Source organism: Dipteris shenzhenensis, chromosome 8 (assembly GCF_047967505.1).
Source record: "Dipteris shenzhenensis isolate YYH24624 ecotype China chromosome 8, Dip_SZ_1.0, whole genome shotgun sequence".
In the NCBI taxonomy this organism is placed as follows: Eukaryota; Viridiplantae; Streptophyta; class Polypodiopsida; order Gleicheniales; family Dipteridaceae; genus Dipteris; species Dipteris shenzhenensis.
In genome coordinates, this window is record NC_141603.1 from 55,768,490 (window position 1) to 55,795,238 (window position 26,749).

General features: G+C 40.9%; 1 protein-coding gene across 1 annotated transcript; it reads right to left on the reverse strand.

The window, feature by feature from the left end:
* Positions 1–24,551: 24,551 nt before the first annotated feature.
* Positions 24,552–26,209, reverse strand: LOC147899699 (methylecgonone reductase-like). The gene is made up of 5 exons (XM_087378268.1): positions 26,023–26,209; positions 25,766–25,947; positions 25,286–25,529; positions 24,959–25,138; positions 24,552–24,857 (listed from the first exon to the last, which is right to left on the reverse strand). The coding sequence occupies exons 1-5, from the start codon at positions 26,149–26,151 to the stop codon at positions 24,678–24,680; spliced, it is 915 nt and encodes a 304-aa protein (XP_087234394.1). The 5' UTR covers positions 26,152–26,209; the 3' UTR covers positions 24,552–24,677.
* Positions 26,210–26,749: the final 540 nt, after the last annotated feature.

The window sequence follows — 26,749 nt, forward strand, 5'->3', positions numbered from 1 at the left end:
GCACTCTTGCACTTTCTGGCTGTGCTACCTGTAGAAATTTGTTCCCAAACTCCAAAAAGGAAAGCAACACTGGTCCTCTTACCAGAACACCACGAACTTGGTTTGCTTTCTTGAGCTCCTTACCAAGAACCAGGCTCTGATAAAGATAGTGGGAGAGAAGGAAGGAGTCTCACTTGCGGCTTTCTCACATACATGCTGGGGGAATACACACAAAGGTGGAGGCTGTAAACAGTTTTCCTCTTCTTAGTTGTATAAGCCAAAAGAACTATAGTACAAAGAAATAGAAGAACCCTATATGTGGGTCTCAAACCAAACTTAGCTAACTAAGGTGGCATACTAACTAAGCCACAAACTAGAGTACATAAGGATAGCTGTCATCCAGCTATTATTCATGGGTGGTGTACCAACCGCATCTACAGCTAACAAGTCGGTGACATAAATGCACAACAATCACCCTGGCATATCACGAGTATATCACGAGTGGAGCTCGATATGTCAATAGGTTATGTACAATACTCAAACACATATATAAATGAATGAAAAAGAAGATTAGGGTGTTCTGCACCCACGAAAACTTGTGTGGCTCTCTTTCTCTCTCTCTCTCCCTCTTCCATTCTTGCTTCTGTCGAGAGCACTCTCAACTTGGTATCAGAGCTCGGGTGATCTAGCTGAGCATGCATGAATGCTTTGAAGCTTAGCAGCTTTGTGGGAGGAAGGAGAAGCTCTGTGGGAAGCTTTGTGGGTGACTTTACTTGCATCCAAGTGTGCAAAGACCTTGGAGAAACCTTTGGAAAAGTCACTTTGTTTTGCGAAGTGGTTTTGAGAGCCGGTTAAGTGTTTTCGAAGAAAAAGTTGTTTTTTAAGCTTTTCCCTGTTCCGTTCGATGACAGAGACTCCATATTGACTCGTAGAGGCAACTATTGCTTGCTTTTGGTGTCCACTTCACTTCAGAAGCTTGGAAACACCTTCATTCTTAAATCTGGGATCATTTCATTGGATTTTTGACTCACTGTGTTAGTTTTTGCTTTTTTTTGCTCAGGTGTTGGAACTCAAGTTTGGAGCAACCATTTGCAGATCTATCAGTTTTGGTGGACTCAAGAGATCCTAAAACTTCTATGTTGCTCATCATTCACACTCTGGTGGAGTTTACAAATAGTTCTGTTTCCAAAAACGTTTTTGAGTCCGTGTGTTGGACCCAGTGATTGAGACCACGGTTTCCAAAACTGTATGTCCCATTGTGTTCTGGATGCCTAAAAACCCCTACTTCTCAATTCTTGCATAATTCGGTGGAGTATTTTCAGAGTTATAGATTTTGTGTATTCGATTTCGTCTCTCTATTATGCATTTTTCATTCTAAGGTTTTGAAACCTTAGATTTATGCCACATGGCAGTGGATAAGTGTTGACTCCCATTTCTCACTCATCGGTTAGGATTTTGGAGTTCCGGTAGAAGAGAGATATTTGAGATTTTCTTGCTGAGTCTGATTATGCAATGGCACCCATGTTTTGAGGCATCTCAGGTTCTATTTTCAGTAGCGGTCTTTTCCGTGGGACCATGATTTCTTGAGCATACCTTATGCAGATCACTCTGGTTGTAGTTTGAGCCATGTGCACTCATTCGTGGTGTGCATTGGGTTGCAGAGGATGATTTATAGGCCATTTGGATGCATTGTGATCCTTATTGGATGTGCTGATAGGCCCAAATTGCCTTGTGGGATGCTATTTTTATGGACACTTTGCACTTGGATGCTATTTTATGCTAAGGGACAGCTTTGACACATTGTAGGTGATGCACTTATAGTGTTATCTCTCTTGGATGAGATATTATTAATGCATATGCCCATGGATAGTGTTTATGCTTGAGCCATTTGGCACCTATTCGCATTTTGGATTGCCATTGCAGTTGGCATTTTCTTTTGGGCCATATTTGCTCATATGGATGCATAGTACATGCACATGAGTCAGCTGCATCTTTTGATGCTTTGAGCTTTGGGTTTTGGTGATATTTCAGTCTATTATGGCATACACATTTGGGTGCACCTGGTATTTGGTGTGATTCTCTCTTACAAGCACTAGCATTTGGGATTTTGCTTTATTTGCATCATGGCATCCTCTTCCATGTCTGAAAAGAAGTTTTTCAACATTAAAAAGTTTGATGGGACAAACTTTTCTTTGTGGAAAGAACAGATAAGGGATGTGCTTATTCAAAAGAAGCAGATCAAACCCTTGGCAGGGATTGAAGCTAAGCCTGCAAATATGTCTGAAGATGATTGGAATGAGTTGGATGGATTAGCAAAGTCTACTATTAGACTTCATCTTGCATAGTCAGTTTATTTCACAGTAGTAAATGAGCAGACTATGGAAGATTTGTGGAAGAAACTGTGTGCCACTTATGAGAAGGAAACTGCCTCTAATAAAGTTTACCTCATGAAGAGGTTGTTTGAGCTGTAGATGAAGGAAGGGGTCTCCATTGCTTCTCACTTAAATGAATTCAATATTATTGTCAGCCAGCTTCAGGCTCAGAAGATGAATTTTGATGCAGAGACTAAGGCAATATTTCTCTTATGTTCATTGCCATCCTCATGGGATACCTTCCGTACAGCTGTCAATAACTCTGCACCTGGTGGAGTACTGAAATTTGATGATGTTGTGGGTAGCTTGTTGGCCAAGGAGATTAGACGAAAGTCTATGGATGGCAACAAGCAAGATGCAGCCTTAAATGTGCAAAGGAGTAGATCACAGTTCAGGGGGAAGTCCTAAGAAAGAGGGAAGTCTCGTAGCAAATCCAGGGCATGGAACATTGAGTGTTACCTCTGTGGCAAGAAGGGCCATATGAAAAAGGATTGCTACAAGCTGAAAAGTGAACAAAAGGATAAGAAAAAGAATGCAAATTGGGGTGCAAATTAGAAGGAAGAGAGTCCAAGGGAGGACAAAGGAAAAGTGAAGATCGAGGAGATCAATGCAGTCACACATGATAGTGACAATGACCTTCTCTTCATGTCTAGTTTATTTGCAGAGTTGCTTACCACGTCAGATGATGCATATTCCTAGGATTGGATTCTGGATTCTGGTGCTTCATTCCATGTTACTCCCCATAGGGAATGGTTCTCCACTTATGATAGTGGAAAGATAGGTTGTGTGCATCTTGGGAATGACTATGCATGTGACATAGTGGGAGTAGGTGACATAAAGTTTTCTTTTGCAAATGGGTCTGCATTTGTTTTGAAACATGTGAGACATGTGCCTAAGTTGACCAAGAGTCTTATTTCAATGGGTCAACTAGATGATGCTGGTTTTCACACCACTTTTGGCTTTCAGAGTTGGAAAATTCAGAAAGGCTCTATGCTTTTGGCCAGGGGTGCCAAGTGTGGGACTTTGTCAGGGGTATTTGATCATCTTGTTGCAATAACCGAGCAGCCAAGCACTTCTTTGTGGCATTGCAGGTGGGTGCACATGAGCCAGAATGGAATGAAACTCTTATGCCGTTTGGGTTATGTACCGCATTTGAGTTTCTCTGATTTCGAATTTTGTGAGCACTGTCTCTATGGGAAGCAGACTAAATCAGCCCATAAAAGAAGGGGAAAGAAAGAGTTTGAAAAGCTTGATTTGGTGCATTCAAACGTATGTGGTCGCATGCCTACACGGTCACTAGGCAGGGCTGAATACTATGTGACATTCATTGATGATGCAACTAGGAAAGTGTGGGCTTATGCTATAGCTCGAAAGAGTGATGTGTTCTAGGTATTTCAGAAATGGCTGGCATTGGTTGAGAATCAGGTAGAATGCTTAAATGCCTATGGACTGACAATGGTGGAGAGTATCTCTCTCATGACTTTCAGCATTTCTGTGATACACATGGGATTAAGAGGGACCTCACATCCCCCTCGTACTCCAAAGCAAAATCCAGTTGCTACCATTCCAGAAAGGTTGCAATGCATGCTTTCCAATGCAAGTTTTTCTGGTGGTTTTTGGGCTGAGGCAATGAAGATTATAGTGCATGCGATCAATAGATCACCTAGTAAGAGTTTGGATGGTGGTATTCCTGAAGAGGTATGGAGTGGCAAGAAGCCCTCTTACTCTCATTTGCATATATTTGGGTGTGAGGCATATGCACATGTGCCAAAAGAGCTTCGAAAGAAGCTAGATCCTAAGTCTAGGAAATGCATCTTTCTGGGTTATGGTGAAAGTGGAGAGATGGGCCATCGTCTCTAGGATCCAGAAGCAAAGAAGATCATACACAGCCATGATGTAGTCTTCAATGAGAAGAAGATGCATAAGGCACCCATTAGGGATGTGGAAATGAGGAGAATCACTCTCTAGGATGTGAATCCACTTGCATATGTTGATAGACAGCAAGCTGTCCATGCACCAAATGTGCAAGAAATGGTACCACCAAGTACTCCCATAGGTATACAATCGAGGGTAGATGATGGTTCATCTATTGGTGGAAATGATGAGCCAAATGTGGCTGATATGCAAGTGGGACAGCAAGTTGAAATGCCCTTGAGAAGATCATCTAGAGTGTCTAGACTACCTGATAGGTTTGTTCCAAGGGTAGACTATGTGATGCTTACTGATTGCGAGGAGCCTTCTTGCTACAGAGAGGCTATGATGCGCAAGGATCAATGCAAGTGGGAGTATGCTATGAAATCAAAGATGAGTTCACTTATGAATAATAAGACTTGGGACTTGGTTTCTTTGCCACATTGATAGAAAGCATTGCCATGTAAATGGGTCTACAAGATGGTCACAGGTGATGATGTGCCTAGGTACAAGGCCCGTTTGGTCACTAAAGGGTTCAAGCAAGAGAACGGTGTGGACTTTGATGAGATATTCTCTCCAGTTGTGAAGATGACCACACTTAGATGCATGCTTGGACTAGTGGCATCAGAGGATATGGAGCTTATGTAGATGGATGTCAAGATAGCTTTCTTGCATGGGGATTTGCATGAGGAAATTTACATGGTGCAACCGGAAGGCTTTAGTTTGTAAGCTAAAGAAGAGTCTCTATGGTCTTAAGCAAGCGCCTAGAGAATGGTATCAGAAGTTTGATGCTTTCATTTGGTCGCTATATGGCTTGATCAGCTAGTGGGAGATTTGGGGATTCATACAGGTGTACCGACATTGCATAGTGATTCCATGAGTGCTATTCAGCTAGCACGGAATCTGGTCTTTCATGCAAAGACCAAACACATTGAGGTCAGGTATCATTTCATCAGGGAGGTACTTGAGGACAAGCACATAGATCTCATCAAGGTTCATACAGATGATAACCCTATAGATATGCTGACAAAGAGTCTACCTAGTCAGCGGTTTGAGTATTGTCATGTATTGATGGGCATTGGATAGTATGCTCACTAGTTGTTCTCCCTTAAAGGCACATTGTCCTTTAAGTGGGAGGTTGTGGGGGCTAAAGGTCATTGTGCCATTACCCCGGTTATGTACAATACTCAAACACATACATAAATGAATGAAAAGAAAGATTAGGGTGTTTTGCACCCACCAAAACTTGTGTGGCTCTCTGTCTCTCTCTCTCTCCCTCTTCCGTTCTTGCTTCCGTTTAAGAGCACTCTCAGTAATGCCCCAACCACATTCCAGCGAGTCATGTTCACAGCTTTCAAGTCATTTCTGAATAAGTTTTTACAAGTGTCCTTGGATGATTTGTGCATCCATTCAAACAAACAAAACCACTTCAAATGTCTTGAAGAAGTACTAATCAAATGCAGGGAGTATGGCATCTCCCTAAATCCAACAAAATGCCAGTTCATGGTCACCCACGGAGTTGTTTTGGGACACATCATCTCTCAACATGGGATTGCAACTGACATGGACAAAATCAAAATCATCATGGAATTGCCTCCACCTACAAATTCCAAAGGTGTATAGGTCTTTATGGGACATGCCAGCTATTATAGAAGATTTATATTGTGGTATGCCATGATAGCTAGACCACTTTACAAATTATTAGTGGAATTCTTATGGACCGAAGAGTGCGACCAAGCCTTTGAGCCTTTAAAGTGGTGCCTAATCACAACACCCATCCTTATATCTCCCAATTGGGATATTGATTTTCATGTTCATACTGATGGATCCAAGTATGCAATTGGGAGTGTGCTTTGTCAACTTGGTGAACATAAGAAAGACTATCCATTCTACTTCGCCAGTCGATAACTCAATGATGTAGCGATCAACTATACCACCACAGATAGAGAAGCCCTAGCAATGGTGTATAGTGTAAAGAAATTTGGCACTATCTACTGGCAAACGATTTTGTCTTCTACACTGACCATCAAGCATTGCTTTATCTTGTGAACCACACATGTACCATAGGAAGAATAACCAGATGGCTCTTCTTGCTTCAAGAATTCAACTTCAAAATAGTGGTCCGCAAAGGTACCCAACACTACATTGCTGATCACATGTCTCGTGTCAAGTTAGTAGAAGAAGCCACTAGAGTAGAAGTTGACTTACCAGATGCCACACTATTTGAAATAGATGCTGTTCCAGAGTGGTGTGGAGATATCATTGGGTACTTGATGGCAGGAAGACCACCCCCTGAAATGAAAGTAGTAGATGCCAAAAAATTGATTCTAAAGGATGCACCCTATCAACTCATTACAGGACAACTGTATAAGATGGGCAAGGACCAGATATTAAGACGATGTGTAATGCCTGATGAGATCATGCCAATCATGAGTGAAGTCATGGGAGAGGGCTACCCCTCATTGCAGGAGGACACTTCCAAGGGGAAGCCACAGCAAGAAAAGTTCTCCTCGCATGCTACGGGTGGCCAACACTGTGGGCAGATGCCTATGAATATGTAAAAGGCTGTGATGTATGCCAATGGACTACTAAACCACAACACAAAGACTTCAATCCCCTAACAACAATTGTTTCACAAAAACCATTTGAAAAATGGGGGATTGACTATGTGGGTCCCATATATCCACTAGCAAAAGGAACACATGCACGCTACATCATTGTGGCCACTGACTACTTTACAAAATGGGCTGAAGCTAAAGCAGTCAGAAAGGCAGATGCCAGAAGATATTTCTTCGCACAATTCTTGACCATCACCTCAAGGAAGCAGCACAATTCCTATCCACAATCCTGGGGGTTGAGTGCAACAAAAATCGCTCCCTTCCACTCTTCACATTTGTTTTGCTGAGTAGGATGCTAAAACAAGACTGGGTCCAGCACTTCGTCATCTTCTTTACCAAGAAACTCGATGGTTCTTCAGGCCGAAAATGTGAAATTCCACACTTATTGGCTATAATCATCAAAAAAGAACTATAAGAAAGAGAAATGACTATGCCCCACCAGTCACCAAAACCAATTGAGGAGTTGGACATACTCTTCTCACTAATATGGGAGCCGTCACCAACTTCTCCTACTATCACATTGATAAGTGCAGATGCCTTAGCAGAAATACCTACTCTGGAGGTCAGGATTGTGGAATTGCCCCACGAGATGCTACAACTCAGTGCGCACAACTGCAACCAATAAGTCTCCACCAACAGTAGCAACTAGAGCTCGAGACAAGATCGGCACCCAAACGTGAGGAAAAATCGGCACTAAAGCCTGAGACTATATCAGCACTTGAACCGCCATCGATGCCATGCCAGTCGATGAGCCACACGGGGAGCTAGTGCCAGATCAATAGTATGACTATTGTACACAAGGGACTGACATGCCATTGGAACAACCTCCCCCAAGTACTACAGAATCATTGGGATGGCTACATGGGCACTTTGGGCACTCGCCATAGAGGTCAAGGCACTTTGGGCACAGATAGATGAGAAGGAGGTAGAAGAACTGTGCATGAACCATGCTCTCCAAGCTCAAGACAAGGCAATAAGGGATGTGACCTCCAACCTCCACCAAATTTAAACACAGCTAACTACGGTAGTAGAAGCAACGACAATCCTACAAACCTACTATAACTCCTTGACATCCGCACATGCACAACAGATGGAGGTACTGGCACAAGCTTGACTCACTCTAATTCACAAAGAAGAAGAGCTCCAAGATTGCAAAGACAAGCTTGAAGACATGAAATATTCTTTGGCAGTATGTGCCTTCAGCATTGATGAGCTTACAAGGGAATGCAGAATCTTAAAAGACCAACTTGCTACCGTTCAAGAGGCCAGCACTTCACAAACATGTCTTGGACCAATGGTCCAATACCACTAAAGACATTCCTCAACAAGCAAAGGTCACCTTGCAAATGAGAAAGCTTAAGGAGGCATACACAACCATCTACCATCAATACAAAGAAAAAATGAATGAGATGTACTCCCAAAAAATAATCATCTCCAAGCTTGAACTCCAATTGCTAGTGCACAACAATGAGGCATTGGAAGACAACACCAATGATGCCCCACTACAATACACAACAGTGGTGTACCAAGAGCTTGTGGCTGCTCTACAAGTGGAAGATCACTTCAACGCATGCGTGCTTATCCAATGGAAGCAACTCCAAATCAGGATCATATTTGCTCATCCAACAATCAACTGGGAATGTTCCATTGGAACTAAAACCCTACGCAAAATTTTCCAAGACTTATATGAAGATGAGAAAAATATCTTCTGCCTGTCTACACATGCCGGGTTTATAACACTTAGGATGGATGCTTTCATTGCATATGTCTGCCTCATGGGTAGTCCTTCCCTCAGGGTTATTGCAAGTTTGTTGCCATTGCGACAAAGGCCATCCCTATTATTTACAAGGCATGACATAACCGACATCCCACCCATGCACTTGATCATCCCATCGTACTAGCAAAAAGAAGTGTCGGAAGATGACAAGGCCTATCTCACATCCAACTTCACATATCTAACCACTCTTTCTACCAACATCATAATCTCACTTACCCTTGCTGCTACCACCCTCTTAACCTTCCCTGAGCTCCATCCTAACATCTATTCCCTCCATCGTCTCTTTGCTCATGCCTCTCACCATTTTCAACTAACCCAATAGTCACAAACTTATGAGCCCCTCACACCTAGCTTTTTTCCCTCGCTTGCTAATCCCACCCTTGAGGATTACCAAGCTGCTCAAACCATTAAATAGGAGTTTTTAGGCATCCAAAATGCAATGGGATAGACGGTTTTGGAAACCGTGGTCCCAATCACTGGGTCCAACACATGAACTGAAAAACGTTTTTGGAAACTGAATTTTTTTAAAACTCCACCGGAGTGCGAATAATGAGCAACATAGAAGTTTTAGGACCTCTTGAGTCCACGGGAACTAACAGATCTGCAGATGGTTGCCCCAAACTTGAGTTCCAACACCTGGGTAGAAAAACGTTGAAACTGACACAATGAGTCAGAAATCCAACGAAATGATCCCAAATTCAAGAATGAAGGTGTTTCCAAGCTCCTGAAGTGAAATGGATACCAAAAGCAGGCAATGGTTGCCTCTACAAGTCAATACGGAGTCTCTGTCGTTGAACGGAACAAGGAAAAGTTAAAAAAATGACTTTTCCTTTGAAAACACTTAACAGGCTCTCAAAACCACTTCGCAAAACCAAAGTGACTTTTCAAAGGTTCCTTCAAGGTCTCTACGCACTTGGATGCAAGTAAAGTCATTGTGCACTCGGAGCTTCTAGGCATTCACGCACTCTTTCACTAATGGCAGCATTTAGGTATGAGCTACCCTCCCAGGGTTTACTACACAAACAGCTAGCACAACTAGATCACCCGGATTCTGATACCAGTTGAGAGTGCTCTCAATGGAAGCAAAACGGAAGAGGGAGAGAGAGAGAGATAGAGAGCCACACAAGCTTTAGGTGGATGCAGAACACCCTAATCTTCTTTTTCATTCATTTATAGATGTGTTTGAGTATTGTACATAACCAAGGTAAAGGCACAATGACCTTTAACTCCCGTATTCAAAATTGGTCTCCAAAAAAGACATTGTTATGTATATGTTGAAGCAAAAATATTACTGCTCTACATTACTATCACTGGTATTCATCATGGCTAGATGGGTCACTCTCTACCTCATCTTGTACATTCTATTTTATGTATTGGTACTCTTCTTGGATGATGTACTCACGGTCCATGAAGATATCAACATGACTCATTATGTCCCTCATGTGAATCTCTTTATTGATGTTGAGTGTGAACCGGTTTTTCCAAAGCTTCCTGAGGCTCCTCAAGTTGGTTCTTGCCACTTGCAAGAAATTCTCCTCTAATGAAGCTTACTCTTGATCCCAACTATGTGCACATACTGCCACATTAAACTTAATCCATTGTTCATCCTGTTTAATTTTAGTCATAACATGGGACAATAGGTGTCCATGTGCCGTATGTGGCAACATGAGGGAGAGGGTTCATTGAAGACTACTGGGGTGATCCATTAATCTAGTGGAAAACAACAAGAAAGTCCAGGCCATATAAGATAGATTACAAACCAAGAATGCAAAAAATAGATCACTCATTGCATATAATTATACACACATTTGCAAATATAGACACTATAAAGTGTCAAGAAAGAGAGGAGAAAAGGGAGGGAGAGAGAGAGAGAGAGGGGATGAAGGAAAAAGAGAGAAAAAGAGAAGGTAAAAGAGAGCAAATGAGAGGGTAAGACATGAAAGAGAGGGGACGAAGGGAAAAGAGAGAAAAAGATAGGGGATGAATGGAATGAGGGAAAATGAGAAGGGAAAAGAGAGCAAATGAGAGAAAAAGAGATAAAAAAGAGGGGATGAAGGGAAAAGTGAGAAAAAGAGAAGGGAAAAGAGAGCAAATGAGAGGGCAAGAGATAAAACCAAAAGAGAAGGTAAAAGAGAGCAAATGATAGGGGATGAAGGGAAAAAAAGGAAAAAGAGAAGGGAAAGGAGAGCAAATGAGAGGGCAAGAGATAAAAGAGAGGGAGTGAAGGGAAAAGAGAGGGAAATATGTGGAAAAGGAGAGGGGAACAAAGGGAAAAGAGAGGGAAAAAGAGCGGGAATGAGGGTCAAAGCGAGGCAACAAAGGAAAAATAGAAGTTCGAAGAGAGGAGATGAAGGGAAAAAAAGAGAGCAAAGAGAGAAAAAGAAATAAAAGAGAGGGGATGAAGGAAAATGTAAGAAAAAGAGAAGGGAAAAGAGAAGAGAGAGATTGAGGGGATGAAGGGAAAACTGAGAAAAAAATAAGGGAAAAGAGAGCAAATGAGAGGCCAAGAGATAAAAGAGAGGGAATGAAGGGACAGGAGAGGGGATGAAGGGAAAAGTGAGAAAAAGAAAGGGAAAGATGCAGAAAGACGAAAAAAGAGATGAAAGGGAAAGATGCAAAAAGATGGAAAGATGAGGTGAAAGGAAAGGGAATGAAGAGAAAGGAGAGGGGGGGGAAAAGGGAGATGAAGGAAAAAAAAGACGGAAAAAGAGAGAGAGAAAGAGAGGGAGAGGAGAGGGAAATCCTACACTCATCTCATTTGCTAATATTTAAGGTGTTGCAAATGGTCAATATGAAAAAAAAAATCAACAAAAAGGGGAGGAAGAGCAGAGTTTCTTACATGGAGCTTGAATTGCCTTGAAAAATGAGAGAATACGATTGCATACAAAAGGGGAAAAATATACCATTTTTTATAAGAACTAGTGAGAAGCAAAGGAGAAAGTAAAGGAGCAATGCAAAAGAGAAAACAAAGCAAGACAAAGGAGCATAGCAAAGTAAGGCAAAGGACAAAACAAAGTAAAAAAGAACAACAAAGAAAGGGTTATTCTTCTTATTGTTTCAAATTGGAAGATGGGCATCATGTTTCTAAGAAATCTTGATTTTCTTTGATGAATGCTAAAAACTAGAGGGAAACATGTTTAGAGGCTTAGCAAAGACATAAAAACACAATCTAACACTTAGAATACAAAGTGGGATGAAAGAAGCACTTACCTTGAAAAAACTTGGTGGAGAGAAAACAAGATAGAGAAGGAGCTTGATGGACAAGGAGCAAGGTGGAGAGGGAGCTTCGGGTAGAGGGAGCAAGGAGGAGGGAGGGTGCACAATGGTGGTGATGCAAAGATCAAGAGAAACTATGAAAAGGACAATATTTTTAAAATGGGGCGGCAAAAATGTGGTTTGGGTCATTTTTGGGTTCCCAGCTATCAATATTTCCATCAGAAATTGAAAATACATAGAATTGGTATTTTTGTTGGTAAATATCGACAAAAATAGGGGTTTTATCATAGTTAGTCTAATTTTTGCACTTTTTGGGTTTTGATTTTGATCGGCATGGTTTTGAATATGAGCAGAGGGATAGGATGAGTGGGACCTCATCGGATGAAGGACCAATGGTTGGGAGCTTAGAGGGCTTGACCAGAGGCTAGAGTTGATGACATGGCATGCTATACCTCGGTCCACTGATGATACTTTTTGGATTTCTCCGGATTGTGTTTCTTGGAAACACATAGATAGCATGTGGCCGGAGTTTGCAATGGAGTTACGTAATATACATCTTGGGCTTGCCATGGATGGCATGAATCCTTTTGGATTACACTTAACATCTTGGTCAACATGGCCCATATTTTTGGTGAATTACAACATCCCACCATGGATGACAATAAAGAAGGGACAAATCTTGCTTGCCCTCCTTGAGTTAGGAAAGTACAAGGAAAAGAATATGGATGTATACATGGCACCTTTGATAGAGGAGCTCTAGACCCTATGGAGGGGCATATGCACCTTTGATATTTGTAGATCTCCAAGGCATACCAATGACATTTCGATTAGGGTAAATTTGATGTGGTAGAAAGAGAAAATGCAAGGACGAGATTTAGAGCCTTGCACAGGCGATCACAACCATATCCATAAGACCTTGCTCTTCTCCCAAAATATATGTCATTTGCTCATGCTATTGAAGTGCTCGGATCTGTGTGCCTTGGATATTCCATTCTATAGCAGAGTATGGCTCGATCATTGGCCAATTAATGGTGCGATCTTCACCCAAAGTGTGTATGTTGTCTTCCGATCTGTGACATCGTGGAACTGCATAGAACTTGGGATGGGTTCTGAGACATCGAGGTGCACGCAGGTACTCTTTTAAGAAGATTACATCAAAGAGCTTGGGATGGTGCCAATCAGGTTGGGGATCCAACTTGCTTACCTAATCTTCACTAATTTGACGCTGACGAAGGTCGGTAGGGAAGTTGCCATCCACCTTGAGTTTTCATATCAAGATATTTGCTCCAAAATTCCTTGATAGGGTTATTGGGAAGTGGTATCACATCAAAATCATACCCATCATTGGAATTTGGCATGGGAGTGTGACTTGGATTATCCAGATCTTGATATTCAAAATCAAATACTGGGTCATTTTCTGTTGATGGGAGCACAAGTAGTGTCAGAGGTGATGACTTGGCAAGGAGAGAATCTGGGGACATGGGGGAGAGATATGGAAGAGGGTTAGTTGTGGAAGGGGGAGCAAAGGGGAGGGGGGAAAGAATTGGGAAAATGGTTTGAGCAACTTGGTAATCCTCGAGGATAGGATTAGCAAGGTAAGTAGAGAAGCTAGGTGTGAGGGGCTCGTAAATTTGTGACTGTTGGGTTAGTTGAAAGTGGTGAGAGGCATGAGCAAAGAGATGATGAAGGGAGTAGATGTTAGAGAGGGTGGTAGTAGCAAGGGTAAGTGAGGTTATGTGGTTGGCATAGAGAGTGGTTAGATATGGGAAGTTGGATGTGAGATAGGCCCTATCATCTTCCAACACTTCTTTTTGCTGGTGCGATGGGATCATCAGTTGCAAGGGTGGGATGTCAGTTATGTTATGACTTGCAAATAATAGTGATGGACTTTTTAGCAATGGCAACAAACCAGCAATAACCCTGAGGGGAGGACTACCCATGATGCATACATATGCAATGAAAGCATCTGTCCTGAGTGCTATAAAGCTGGCATGTGTAGACAGGTAGAAGATATTTTTTTCATCTTCGGACATGTCTTGGCAAAATTATGCGTAGAGTTTTGGTCCCTATGGAACGCTACCATTTGTTGGATGAGCGGATATGATCCTGATTTGGAGTTGCTTCCATTGGATAAGCAGTCGTGCTTTGAGGTGATCTTCTGCTTGTAGAGCAGCCACAAGCTCTTGGTACACCATTGTTGTGCATTGTAGTGGGACTTCATTGTTGTTGTCTTCCATTTCCTCATTGTTGTGTACTAGCAATTGGAGTTCAAGCTTGGAGATGATTATCTTTTGGGATTGCATCTCATCCATTTTTTCTTTTTATTTATGGTAGATGGATTTATATGCCTCCTTAAGCTTTCTCATTTTCAAGGTGACCTACGCTTGTTGAGGAAAGACTTCAGTGGTATTGGACCATTGGTCCAAGACTTGTGCTTGTGAAGTGTTGGCCTCTTTAGCAAGGGTAGCAAGTTAGTCCTTTAATATTATACAGTCCCTTGTAAGATCTTCAATGCTAAATGTGCGTATTGCCAAATATTGTTGCATGTCTTCAAGCTTGTCTTGGCAATCCTTGAGCTCTTCTTCTTTGTGGGTCAAGCTTGTTCCAGTTCCTCTGTGTGTTAAGCATGTGCAGAGGTCAAGTAGTCATAGGAAGTCTGTAGGATTACCGTAGCTTGTACTGTTGCTATCAGCTGTATTTGGCTTTGGTTGAGGTTGGAGGTCACATCCCTCACGGCCTTCTCTTAAGCTTGGAGAGCTGGGTTCATGTACACTTCTTCAACCACTTTCTCATCTATTTGTGTCCGAAGTGCCTTGACCTCTATGGCAATTCCTTGGAATTGGTCTTTGATTGCTGATGCAGTCTGTCTTTCCAATTCTCGTACATGTTTCTCCTTGGCCAAGCTAGTGAATAGTTCTGACATTTGGAGCATTTGGCTAGCTTGATGGTGGAGAATGACAGATGGTGATGAGGACTGGCGATACTGCTGATACAATTGGTGCCCATATAGCCATCCTAATGATTCTGTAGTACTTGTTGGGGGTTTTTCCAATGGTATTTCAGTCACTTGGGTACAGTAGTCATATTGTTGATCTAGCACTAGCTCCCCTTGTGGCTCATGGGAAATGGCATTGCGGTGCTGGTGTTGATGTGGCCTTAGGCTCTGGTGCTAATGTAGCCTCATGCTTTGGTTGCTCTGCTATTGTTGGAGATATATTGGTTGCAGTTGTACGTCGAGCTATAGCATCTCATGGGGCAATTCCTCAAGTCTAACCTCCAGAATAGGCATTTCTTTAGAGGTATCCACATTTGCTAATGTGAGAGTAGGAGAAGTTGGTAACGGCTCCCATGTTGGTGAGAAGGGAATGTCCAACTCCTCAATAGGTTTTGGTGACTAGGGCAAAGTCATTTCTCGGTCCTGTAGCTTTTTATTGATGATTACAACCAATAAGTGTGGAATTTTACATTTTTGGCCTGATGAACCATCTAGTTTTTTTGTGTGAAGAAGATGACTAAGTGCTATGGATCCAATCTTGCTTTAGCTTCTTGCTTAGCAAAACAAATGTGTGGAGTGGAAGGGATCGATTCTTGCTGCACTTAACCCCCATGATTGTGGATAGGAATTGTGCTGCTTCCTTGAGGCGAGGGTTAATGATGGTGCGAAGTAATATTCCAGCCCTATGGAACTTTGTGCCCTTGGCGACAAGGAGAGGATGTATTTGAAGAAATTTAGCATTGGCAGGCCTTGTAGGGTATTTTGCACCTTGTGTTGGGAGTGAGAAGCATCTTTGAATGACTATACTATCGAGGATAATGTTGAGTGGGCTCTAATGTACAGTGATGGTGCCATACTTGCCAACCTGTGCATCGCTGGAGTGGTAAGAATGGAGACAGTGATGTATGTGGTCATTGTAAGACTGTCCTCTAAGGACTTCAGGCTCTCATACAAACTGCCCAGACCCCTTTGCTCTAAGAAAAATGTTGTTGCATTAGAAAGAGCATAAGTCGATGTAGCCTAGCCACACAAGTTCTAAGGATTGGGCCCCGTCAATGGTTGTGTAGGCCGGTGGTGAGACTAGGGGGCATTTGTTCTTCTTGGGTTTCCATGTCATGCACAGAATCCTGCTTAGAGCTATCGCTCTGAACCACAAATTCCTGTGGTCACCGTGGTTGAGAGGAGGTAGATGGCTACAAACTCTGGAGGGGATCTCATGGCTAAGGCAGTGGGCTCTTTCTTCACATCCTTTTTGGTGGCGGCATTGTTTCTAAACCTGCATCCATGTTCATATGGTGTACCGCTGATCATTAGATTAGTTGGCATGCAGGTATGACATTTGTGTGTGTATTGTGGGAGATCTTATTTTTACACATGCTTTGAGAGTGTGGAATGAAAGTGTGTAACACAATTATTCATGCAATCGGTTATGTGTCTAAGCAAAAGCGTGTAAGTGCACATGATCTAGTAACTAGGTAGGGACTAACTATATGCTTTTTTGTTGTTGCTGGGATTTCATAGGGTAGCTAGGACTCATGCATCACTTCTAAGCCCTAGATTGAAATCAGTTGATGCTACCTATATGTGCGAAGATGAACATATGCAAGTGAGTGCTCGTGATACAATCTAATCCTAACTAAGGAAGACTTGGGTTTCCCACATCTTCATTTTTTTCGGGGATGGCTGCGTGTTGAAGTAGTAGCGCTTTAGCCAGCTCTTGTTTATGGTTGTGTTGAATTGGACTCCATCCAATGTTTCTAGTAGCACAACTCTGATGGGATTTATTTTTCTTACTCGGTAGGGTCCTTGACCTAGATACTTGAGTTTTCCCTTGTGTACCTTGGCATTGTATAACAAGACCAAGCCAACTTCTTTGATGTCTTTGGATTTAAGATTCCTATCAAACCATGCCTTTCTTTTGCATTCTAGTTTAGACAAAGAAGTTGGAACTGAGGATGATGAATTTAGATAAAGAGGTTGGGATTGAGGATGTGAATTGATGATTCTTGAAGATACATTTGACCCCAAGGAAGCCCTATCTATGTGCTTTCAAAAAGCCACAACTCTCGAGGAGATAGATGATAGATAATAACTCAATATTCTCGCGTCATCACACGATTCTTTTCTGTTAGCTAGCCCCAGCCTCCAGTGTTAATTGTTGGAACCTATTCTACATCCGAGCACCCCTATCTTAGGATTGTAAGAGAAATAATCTTTATGAAGCATAGCACTGGTTTGGGAATTAAACCGAGCATTTTTTAGTTAGCAAGGTGAGTGATCAGAACCATCAACAAGAAGAGCTGGCAAATTTTAAAAGGGTTATATAGAAAGGTAGGGTGGTCATAGAGGACAAGGCTTACATTCACATAAAGGATCTGATAAAGGAACAAAATCTTATATTCCCTATGAGCAAGAGATTTGATACCTTGCCCCAAATATAGAAGGCAAATTGCACAAATCATGCCAAAAGATGCAAGCTCTTAGAAGAGAGTCTTTCTTTTGCTATTTTTCTACATGTTTATTATGGAGCTCCAAGAAGATGTTGATGAAGATCCTCAAGAAGAAACATTTTTTGAAGAAAAATATGATAGTATTGAAGAGGCACACATATTAGAAGAGCAAGATATTAATCTTGAAGAAGAGAGTAAAAAGGATGCACCTTTGGATCTTGTCGCTTTAAAGCCAAAAGCACTTAAAGGAGAAAGTCTCTACTAAAGGACTAGATTTTGAGACATGTAGTCTTGCTATCCCCATGCTTCCATCCTTTACTATTCAAGGTCAAGAGTATTATTTGCTATCAAACATACTCATTCTCTTTGACCTGAGAGAAGATTAAGCCATTGCATTGATTGCTCAAGCTTGTAGTTTAGACAAAGAAGTTGGAACTGAGGATGATGAATTTAGATAAAGAGGTTGGAATTGAGGATGTGAATTGATGATTCTTGAAGATAGATTTGACCCCAAGGAAGCCCTATCTATGTGCTTTCAAAAAGCCACAACTCTCGAGGAGATAGATGATGAGACCTTCAATCAAGTCAAAGTATAGATGAATATTCAACCAAAGGTATAGGAATAGAGAAAAGTAGAGAGTATCCTGGAAATATAAAATTTTGGAGGAGGATGATAACATTAAGGTACACTATCATTTTTTTCTTTGCAAAATCATTTTTATTATGACCAACATAAATCTTTCTCATTATTATCTATTTGATATTGCAGCTATATATTGAAGATGATAGTTTTCTTAAAAGATCCATGGGGAGTAGAGAAAGGGGACTTGGACAATTGTCTACCCTTTCACACTATATCAAAAAGATGTCTTCCGCCAAGATTTTAGTTTACCATAGACAATAAAGCAACGATGGAGAGGATGTCTATTTTTTCAAATTTTTGTCAACGTTTCTTGGTGGTTACCAAGTGAACTAGCAAAAAGTTACTTTCTCACCTACACCATGTATGCTCTAGCACATGGAATTAAAAATCATATACATCTCAATGGTTATGGGAAGCACCATCTTATAAGGTTTAGAGAGTCAGTCTCAACTCCAGAGGCTAAATCAATAGAAGGAGGGCAGCTCAATGAGAAAGAAGCAAAAGAGTGAAAACCAATTATGTTGTATTTTCCTATTGATACAAAGAACTACAACAAAAGATAGTGAATTTGAACTTGTATTAAATTTGAATTGTATTAAATTTCTTGAAATACATCATAAGCCACCTATCAATCCATTTTTGATCCATGAAGATCTTTGACTGCCTCCATTCCACATGTTTCTGTGCAGATGTTGAGTTGTCCAGGATTTGCCTTCTTCTTTTCTTTTCTGCCATGTTGAAGGCAATTCAACTTGTAATAATGCAACTTATTTCTTTATTTTTAACCTTTGTAGTATACATCGATAGAACCATTGAAATACTTCTTTAAGACTATTTACCCTCACTACTCCTCCAAAATGTTGTGTGTGTCAAAATTTTGTGCTAACAAGTACCAAAATCAGCTGCCTTACAGTACAAATTAGTTTTGCTTACGATATAGTGTGTTATGTTGCAACGTGTCCAAGCTTGTTTTATTGACTAATGGTGATTTCTCTTGGTCCATGTACTTTTCTCACAAAGTATGAATAGCTTGTCCAACAATTTCCATACTTTTGCTTTCACATTTCTAGCAACACCATCTACCTCATCATCTTTGGCCATATCTCACCCTCGAAACAAATCTTGGCCATTAACCAAGCTTGCCTTCTCTTTGTGGTTATGATAAAAACCTTCTAAACGTGACTCCACCAACTGATGGTTTGATGGGAACATCCTTTCCATTTGTTAACTTCTCAAGTTTGTTATGATATGAACATCTCCTCCATGAAGACCATGTCCACTAATAACTCTTTTAAGGAGGCAATTGATTTTTCTTATGCTTTTTTGGTTGAAGCTTCCAAGCAAATCCAATAGATTAAAAAATCAACTTTCTAATGATTTGACATAAATCATGCAAAGTGGATATATGGATGTTGCACAAAGGGATTTCCAAGACTGCTTTGAATTCTGGATCAATCTTATCCCAATTAGGATCTCTACTCCACCATTTAGGATCTATGACATGGACTGGCTCCTTGCAGTAAAGGCATGGAGATTTATAATTACCTCCTTTGCTTATGTTGAACATGCACTTCAAGATCTTGAGGTCCCCCCATATGCCAATCAACTTGAAAATCACCTTTTCCCTCAACATGAAGTTTCCCTCAAACTTATTGTTTGATGATTGCTTGTATTTTTTTCTGATGGAACACCCAAAATATGTTTGGTTTCCTCTATGATAACCTGTCGTTGGAAAATCCATCCCTATTAAAGCATCAAGGAAATATAAATAGAATCAAAGATCAACACATTTAAAATATGGAAAACCATTCAAAGTCCAAGTTTGTGCTTACCTCAAATGCACCCAACCACCAAATGTGCTTCTCTGATTGTACAGTGAAATATTTTGAGTCTCATTTTGCTATTGATGGATCAAGAACTCTATTCATAAGCATGATGGTGACTCTTTTAATCTTTCTCTCCTTAACAATCTCACATTCATCCAGCTTAATAACAAATAAAAGTCATCCTTGGAACTCTTCAAATGTAATTCCATAGAATTCAACCATCCTTCCTTGTAATTATTCAAGGTCAACAAAAACATTGCTCCAAGGGTTATACATAGTGCTACCTTTGTTACCTTTGTATATGTCCTCAATATGCAACCAATGCCCAATAAAATCATCTACTTGCTGGTTGAGTGAACCTCTTAACTTCCATACTTCGACAAGATGTAGAAGAAGCACACGTTTGATCCTCTAATCTTTTAAAGTTGATGATAATGCTTTAAAAATAGAAGAGTAACCTTTCCTGCTAACTCCACTCTCATCAAGAGCCTCTAGGATTAAGTTCACATCAACTTTGTTGCTTTCCACAAACTGATGCATAATGTCGCATTTGATGGTGTTAAACTTATTTTCTCAATCATCTCTTTCACAATAGTAGTTGAAAATAGACCTTTCATTTGCTTCACTCAAAGAGCATTCGGATCAACACTCTCCTTTTGAGGCTCCAAAAATTTTCTATAAATAGCACGTTCACGTAAGAGCTTCGCTTGATTTCCATCCACGTAACAAGCTTGAACATAGCTACATTCCAAATAGCAAAAGCCACTTACTAGACTTCTTGAAAACGCCACTTGCACCCTCCACTTCTCACTTCAATTCTGCAAGGTTGCAAACTTTTCTTTTTATAAGCCTATCCCCCAATGGGGTTGCTTTCAATCTTGCTCTCAGCAACTTCTTTTTCATCTTTGTATACTCTTCAATTTCATTGTGTACTTCCTCTTTCAATCTAGATGTTTTGGCTATCTATTGCATTTTTTTGTTTGCCTCTTGCTCATCGAGATGCTTAAACATTTGCAAAACATCAAACTGAGCTATGATGTATCCATGCATACCTTTATTTTTGTCACCCACAAACTTTAGCAATGTTGTAGGATTTGAAAACGAGGGAGTAGAGATTATGGATAAAATGCAAAAGCTCGTGGAATACTACATGTTGAATATAAAGGAATATCTTTATTCTTCTATCCTCTGACATGTTTATAGTACTTGTGTATATTTTATTGAGTGTTTTATTGTTGTTGGATATTTCGAACCAACAAAAATTGAAGAAATTGTGAATTCCTCTTAGGGTCCCCAAATGAGCTTCCTTTTTTCCTAATGACTCAATAGTATGGAACTTGACACCAAAAGGAGGGAAGAAGCCCAAAAATTTTAAAATTCCACCTATTATGCATGAGAAAGCAGAAGCAAGCCTAGTAGGGGTCGATGAAGTAATCGATAAGAGTGTAGATTGAGCTAAAACTCAATTGTATTAAGGCGTTTTTGTCTTTCAATATTGTCTTGTATTGAGTAGTTAAGCTCATTTTGTTCCTGTTGGTTGACTATGTAACAATTTCCATTGAGAATGTCATGATGAATAACAAGCTTAGCTTAAGTCAGGGCATTGCTTTAAACAAATGGCATTATATCTTTATACCATCTATAATGTAAATGTGTTGATAATTCAACAAAGTTAACTCTCTTGTATGGCATTTCAATGTTTTCTAGATTTTCATTATCAAATACTCAATAATTTAAGGTGATTAAGTGGCTTGTGGAATGTTGCAATTGAATAAATTTTTTGAGTTTAGACAACAAATAATTCATTCCCAAAGTTAATGAAACATCTCACTTATTTTCTCATTAAAATGACATCAATGAGATAAATAAAGATCATATGCTAAAATTAATGAGACACTCTAAATTAACTTCTCTAAAATTAAAAAATCCAAAATTAGTTGAATTTGTCATTCTTAGTCTAAGAGCCACTATAAATGCAACAAGGGATTCCTAAAATTAACAAAACAATGGACACAGCAACTAACTAAAGATCCATAGTGATTATGTATGAAACAAGAGATCCATTGTGCTTGAGCCAAGATGAAGATGGGTCAGAAGGATGCGAAGAGTATGAGGAAGAGATCCTAAAATGGGAGAGTGTAAGGTTCTCTCTCTCAATGTCATTTTCCCAAAATATCGAGATTTTCCCAAAATTACTAATACTGTATTTAACGTAGAAAGAAGATCATGACATACTATACATGATGGACTTTGAGGCCAACCGTGGCGGTTTCATCAAGCAAACCCTTCCAGTGGTCAATGAAGTCAGGCACTAAGTCACTTTCTTTGAGCTAAAGTAAGATGAGGCAACGTTGGATCTTTGGCATTGGCCAAGATCCATCCATTTACAACATCAGTTGGGGAATATGCAATCATGATTGAGGTACATACTGTAGTATTAGGGATACATGCCGAAGCAATGGTAGAAGGAGTAGGTGGTTATGAAAAAGCTCTAGTGACCGACATCCTTAAGCTCATCTTGAGTCATTGATGTTCCCATCTTGATCACTCATATGTGATAGTTGGTGTTAGACAAATTTTCAAGTTTGTAGGTATGGGTGTTGGAAGCATAAAGCCATAAGGGAAGACAGTTGATGGGAGAATAAGGAGAAAGTCCAACTAGAACTCGAAGAGTATAAGGCAAGGGGGTAAGAATTACTAATGATTTGAGCTAGAACATATGATACCTTGAGAGAAAGTGAAAACGTGAAGACAAATAGCTTATCCTGCTACTAGATAGTGCGCACTAGTTAAAACTACTAATAGAGTGCTCACATAAGTGTGCATTCGCATTAGCATGTAGAGAGTCTAGCCTGAGGCAATCGCTATGTAAAAACCATAAAACACGTCCAAGCAAGTGCACATCTAAAGTACTCCTATATTTGAATTTTCACTTTGTTGTGTAATTGTTAATCCCTCTTCCGTACGTATACATGTCCTAATTTTGAATTCAAAAGTCACATACCATAGTTATATTATAAAGGTTATTTTTTAGCCTCCTCCTATCCATAAATGGCCCTTAAGTCCCTTGAATGTAAATTTCCCCTTCAATGAATGAGCATACTACTAAATGGCCCTGACTTTAAAATTCCCTAGGCTATGAATGAATTGTTGGGCAGCCTACATGATTGCCACATGTTGAAAGGAGCATCCGAGTGTGGGGGGTCCCAATCTCCCACCTCGTAGCCATGCTAGCCTCCTCTCCTCCCAAAAAATCCTAGGAGGGATAGGATAGGAGGGTCTTAATTGCAAACATCAAGCTAAGTGCAAACCTATTAACATACGTTAATCTAACCTGCAAACTAGTATGACTTGAAACAACCAACTTAACCTAAGCATACCCTAAGCTGACACTAGCGCAGGCAAGCCCAGGAAGGAGTATTACTTGTGTGAGCTCTGGCAAGCCTAAGAGCACAAACAAAGAAGATATCTAGCTGGGGCAGCACGGGCAACCTACGAAGGGAAGAGAATCTCAATGGAGCAGTGAGGTGGGGAGACTCTGAGCGGAGCGGCTAAGAGGAAGAGGAAGAGGAGGGAGACGTTGAGTGGTAAGGAAGAGAGGAAGAGGAGGGAGTGGCTTAGCAAGTAGGAAGAGTGGAAAAGTTTAGCTGTTAGGGTGGGGAAAGAATGAGCGGAGAAGTCCGAGTGGCTCAAAGGGAGAGGAAGAGGAGAGAGAGGCTCAGAAGGTGAGAGGGAGAGGAGTGGGGGGAGAGACATGGCGAGTGAAGGAAGAAGGGGAGAAAAAAGGGGAAGGTGATGCAGCTCACGAGGAGAAGGCAACTAGCAAAGAGTTGCAACCCCAAGAAGGCAATCGGTGTTTTTGGGGGAGCCAATTAGTGCCATAGCTTCATTTTTTGCATTTTGGCAACCCCATTTAGATTATGTTAATCCCGCATCGATGAGGGGGGCGAACTAATGCAATTGATTTTCAATTTTTTATCGAAGAGGGGACATGCTACTTTACATGTTTAAATCTCTTAATGTCCTATTAAAAGTGCTTGTAAATTCAGCCCCCCAAAAGAGGTACTTTAAGGACTTATGTGAAGAGAAAGAAGTTGGAATGTAGAGCTTTAATGATTAAGAGTGAGCACTAGAAATGCCAATTTAAGCAAGATTCTTGTTAAGAAAATTTCATGGTCTAGGTACTCTTTTGGATGGTCTTGAAAATAAGAATCCATTGTGACCTTAACCTTTAACAAATGGACTTTGGATTGATAAAATAAACCATTTTGTATGAAAAAGAGTTAAATAACTGAAATCTCTTAACGGCATGTTAAAAGTGCTTGTAAATTTAGGCCCCCAAAAGAGATACTTTAAGGGCTTATGTGAAGAGAAAGAGAAAGAAATTGGAATGTAGAAATTTAGTGATTAAGAGTGAGCACTAGAACAATTTTAGCAAGATTCTTGTTAAGAAATTTTCATGGTCTAGGTAGTCTTTTGGAAGGTCTTGAAAATAAGAATCCATTGTGACCTTAAACTTTAAGGAATGGACTTTGGATTGACAAAATAAACTATTTTGTATGAAAAAAATCCTGAAGGTTTATTCAAGACCACTTAATGCATAACATAGTGGGTACCGATGGAAATGCAAGTCCCATGTTAAGTGTATCTTTAACTTAAGAAAATTGGTCATGTTAAGCTCACTAGCATAATCCTTGAGTATGCTCGACGCTTTTGTAAGAAGAAGAGAGAGACTTTAAAAATGGCAAGAGCCTCAACCGGTTTGTATTCACTACAAAATGAAGTAACACCCAACATAAGTCCATTGCAATTGTAACGTACTGATTATGAAAAATAAGACCACTTAGGACTATGCTAACTTGAGTTACAAGTACTTCTCCAATAAGATCATCATTCTGCCACAAATATATTCCTTTCTGGAGTCCTTTCTTGCTTGATGGATCCAATCTTAAGCAGATCCTCATCCGTGAGCTGCAACTCGAAGGCCTCAAGATTTTCCAGCATTCTTTCTTTGTTGTAACTCTTGGGTAGAATACTGACTCCCTGGGAAAGTGCCCATCGCAATGCCACCTGCACACCAAATGAACTCTCTGTTAAAGACTAGTATGCACCACGATGGACGATTTTCCCTCAACCAGTTTTCTTCATTTAGTACCCATACCAACACAGACCTGAGCCGCAGTCTTGCCATGCTTCTGCGCAATCTCCTTGATGATTGGATGATCTAAGACTTTCATTGAACCCCAAGGTGCACGTGCTGCTCCCAAAGGGGAGTAGGCACTGACATGAATACCTGCCCTGGAGCATGTTTCTCGCAAACTTTGCTGCTGCCAAATTGGATGCATCTCCACCTGCAGCAGCAAACTCACCAAGTTGACTGCTTGGAGCAGCTTTCTCAAGTTGCCCTCTTCAAAAAAAACGAGAAACAGAAACTATAGGTCTCATTCATTTAACTAATCCCCCATAACATTATAAATCATGAATATGAATTTATGCACCTGATTCACTGCCGGAGGAATCTCAGCGTACGCCAACAAGTCTTCGATTTGTTGAGACGAGAAGTTGCTCACGCCAATGGCCTTGGTGAGCCCGTTTCGAACACATTCTTCCATCACTCGCCAAGTGCCCTTAATATCTACCGGAAGGATATCATCTGGGCCACCCGGTGGAAAACCCACCCCTTTCTTGAACCGAAAAGGTGCATGGATGAGGTAGAGATCCAAGTAGTCCAGTTGCAATGACCTGTTTCCTCCAACAAGATCCCATTCAGGAACACAACAGTTATATCGTTAAACTGCAATTGCAACTGTTTACTCCTAGAAGATAATGAGATCGCAATGAACAACAAGACTTACAGAAACCGCAAGGAAAGAGCCGCGCAGTTCTTATCACACTCCAGGATGGACGATTAACACATCTTTAGCGGCACCGACGAGCGCGTGCAAAACATAATTAAGGGCAATAGGAAAAAGACTTGCTTTAACGACTTTTGGATGGCAGGGATAACGTCGTCTGGATGATTGTCTGAGCACCAAAGCTTCGAGGTCACAAAAACGTCCTCACGTTTGATGAAGCCTGCCGCGATGGCTTCATTCAGAGCGGCACCAAGGGGTGCTTCGCTATCGTAAAGGCTTGCGGTGTCGAAGTGGCGATAACCCACCTGCAGAGAAGAGGTGAATTAAGGCGAATTGGGCAGATCAGGGACAAGGCGTACATCAAATGCTGCAATGCGAACCTCGATGGAAGCAGCGATGGAAGATTGGACGAGGGAGTGATCCATGGGGGCTGAGGCAGTGCCCAAGCCGATGAGGGGGAGGAGAGCTCCGTTGTTGAGCTTGGCGGTGGGTATCTCAAGCTTCACCATAGCTGCTGCTGGTGGTGGTGGTGTTATCGGAAAAGAAGAAGTTGTGCTATTGGAGAAAAGAAGAAGAAGTAGTAGTAGTTAAGGTTTTTTTAATAAAAAGAATCCGCTCTAGTCGTTAGAACATGTCCATCTAGTGATAGAGTCTAGGCCTTAGCACATGGATGGGGCTAGCATGGGTTTAGGATGGGAATATTTTTGTCATCATTGGTCTAGGATGGATTTAGAATGGGAGTGGCCACTTTTTCTCCCATCCTGGACCATGGCCTATAGACCTTGGCAGCCAGAATGGGTTCCACTTTTTTAGGGATTCAAAAACATGGAAGGATGACATGTGTCCTTATCCCCACAAGGTCCCTCCCTCTTAAACACATGAAATGATGCCATGTGTCCTTTCACTCCTAAAACCATCCCTAGTTCTTTTTTTGTTAGCACATGGTGGGATGGAAATAGGATATACATGGGACCACTTGGGACCACCTTTTCCCATTCCCATCCTATTTCTTCCCATGTGCTAAGGAGGTGCTAAGCCCCTTATTATTAGTCTTTCCCAAAGAGGGTGTTCATGGTGAGCATGCAAATCTGGGCACCCTACTATTCC

What these genes read in the sequence shown, in the direction of transcription:
- LOC147899699 (XM_087378268.1), bottom strand. Translation starts at nt 26,151, where the DNA reads ATGGTGAAGCTTGAGATACCCACCGCCAAGCTCAACAACGGAGCTCTC. An exon ending in TTCCTCCGGCAGTGAATCAG is followed by an intron (nt 25,139 to 25,285) that starts GTGCATAAATTC and finishes TTGCTGCTGCAG; the next exon opens with GTGGAGATGCATCCAATTTG. An exon ending in ATGGCAAGACTGCGGCTCAG is followed by an intron (nt 24,858 to 24,958) that starts GTCTGTGTTGGT and finishes TTTGGTGTGCAG; the next exon opens with GTGGCATTGCGATGGGCACT.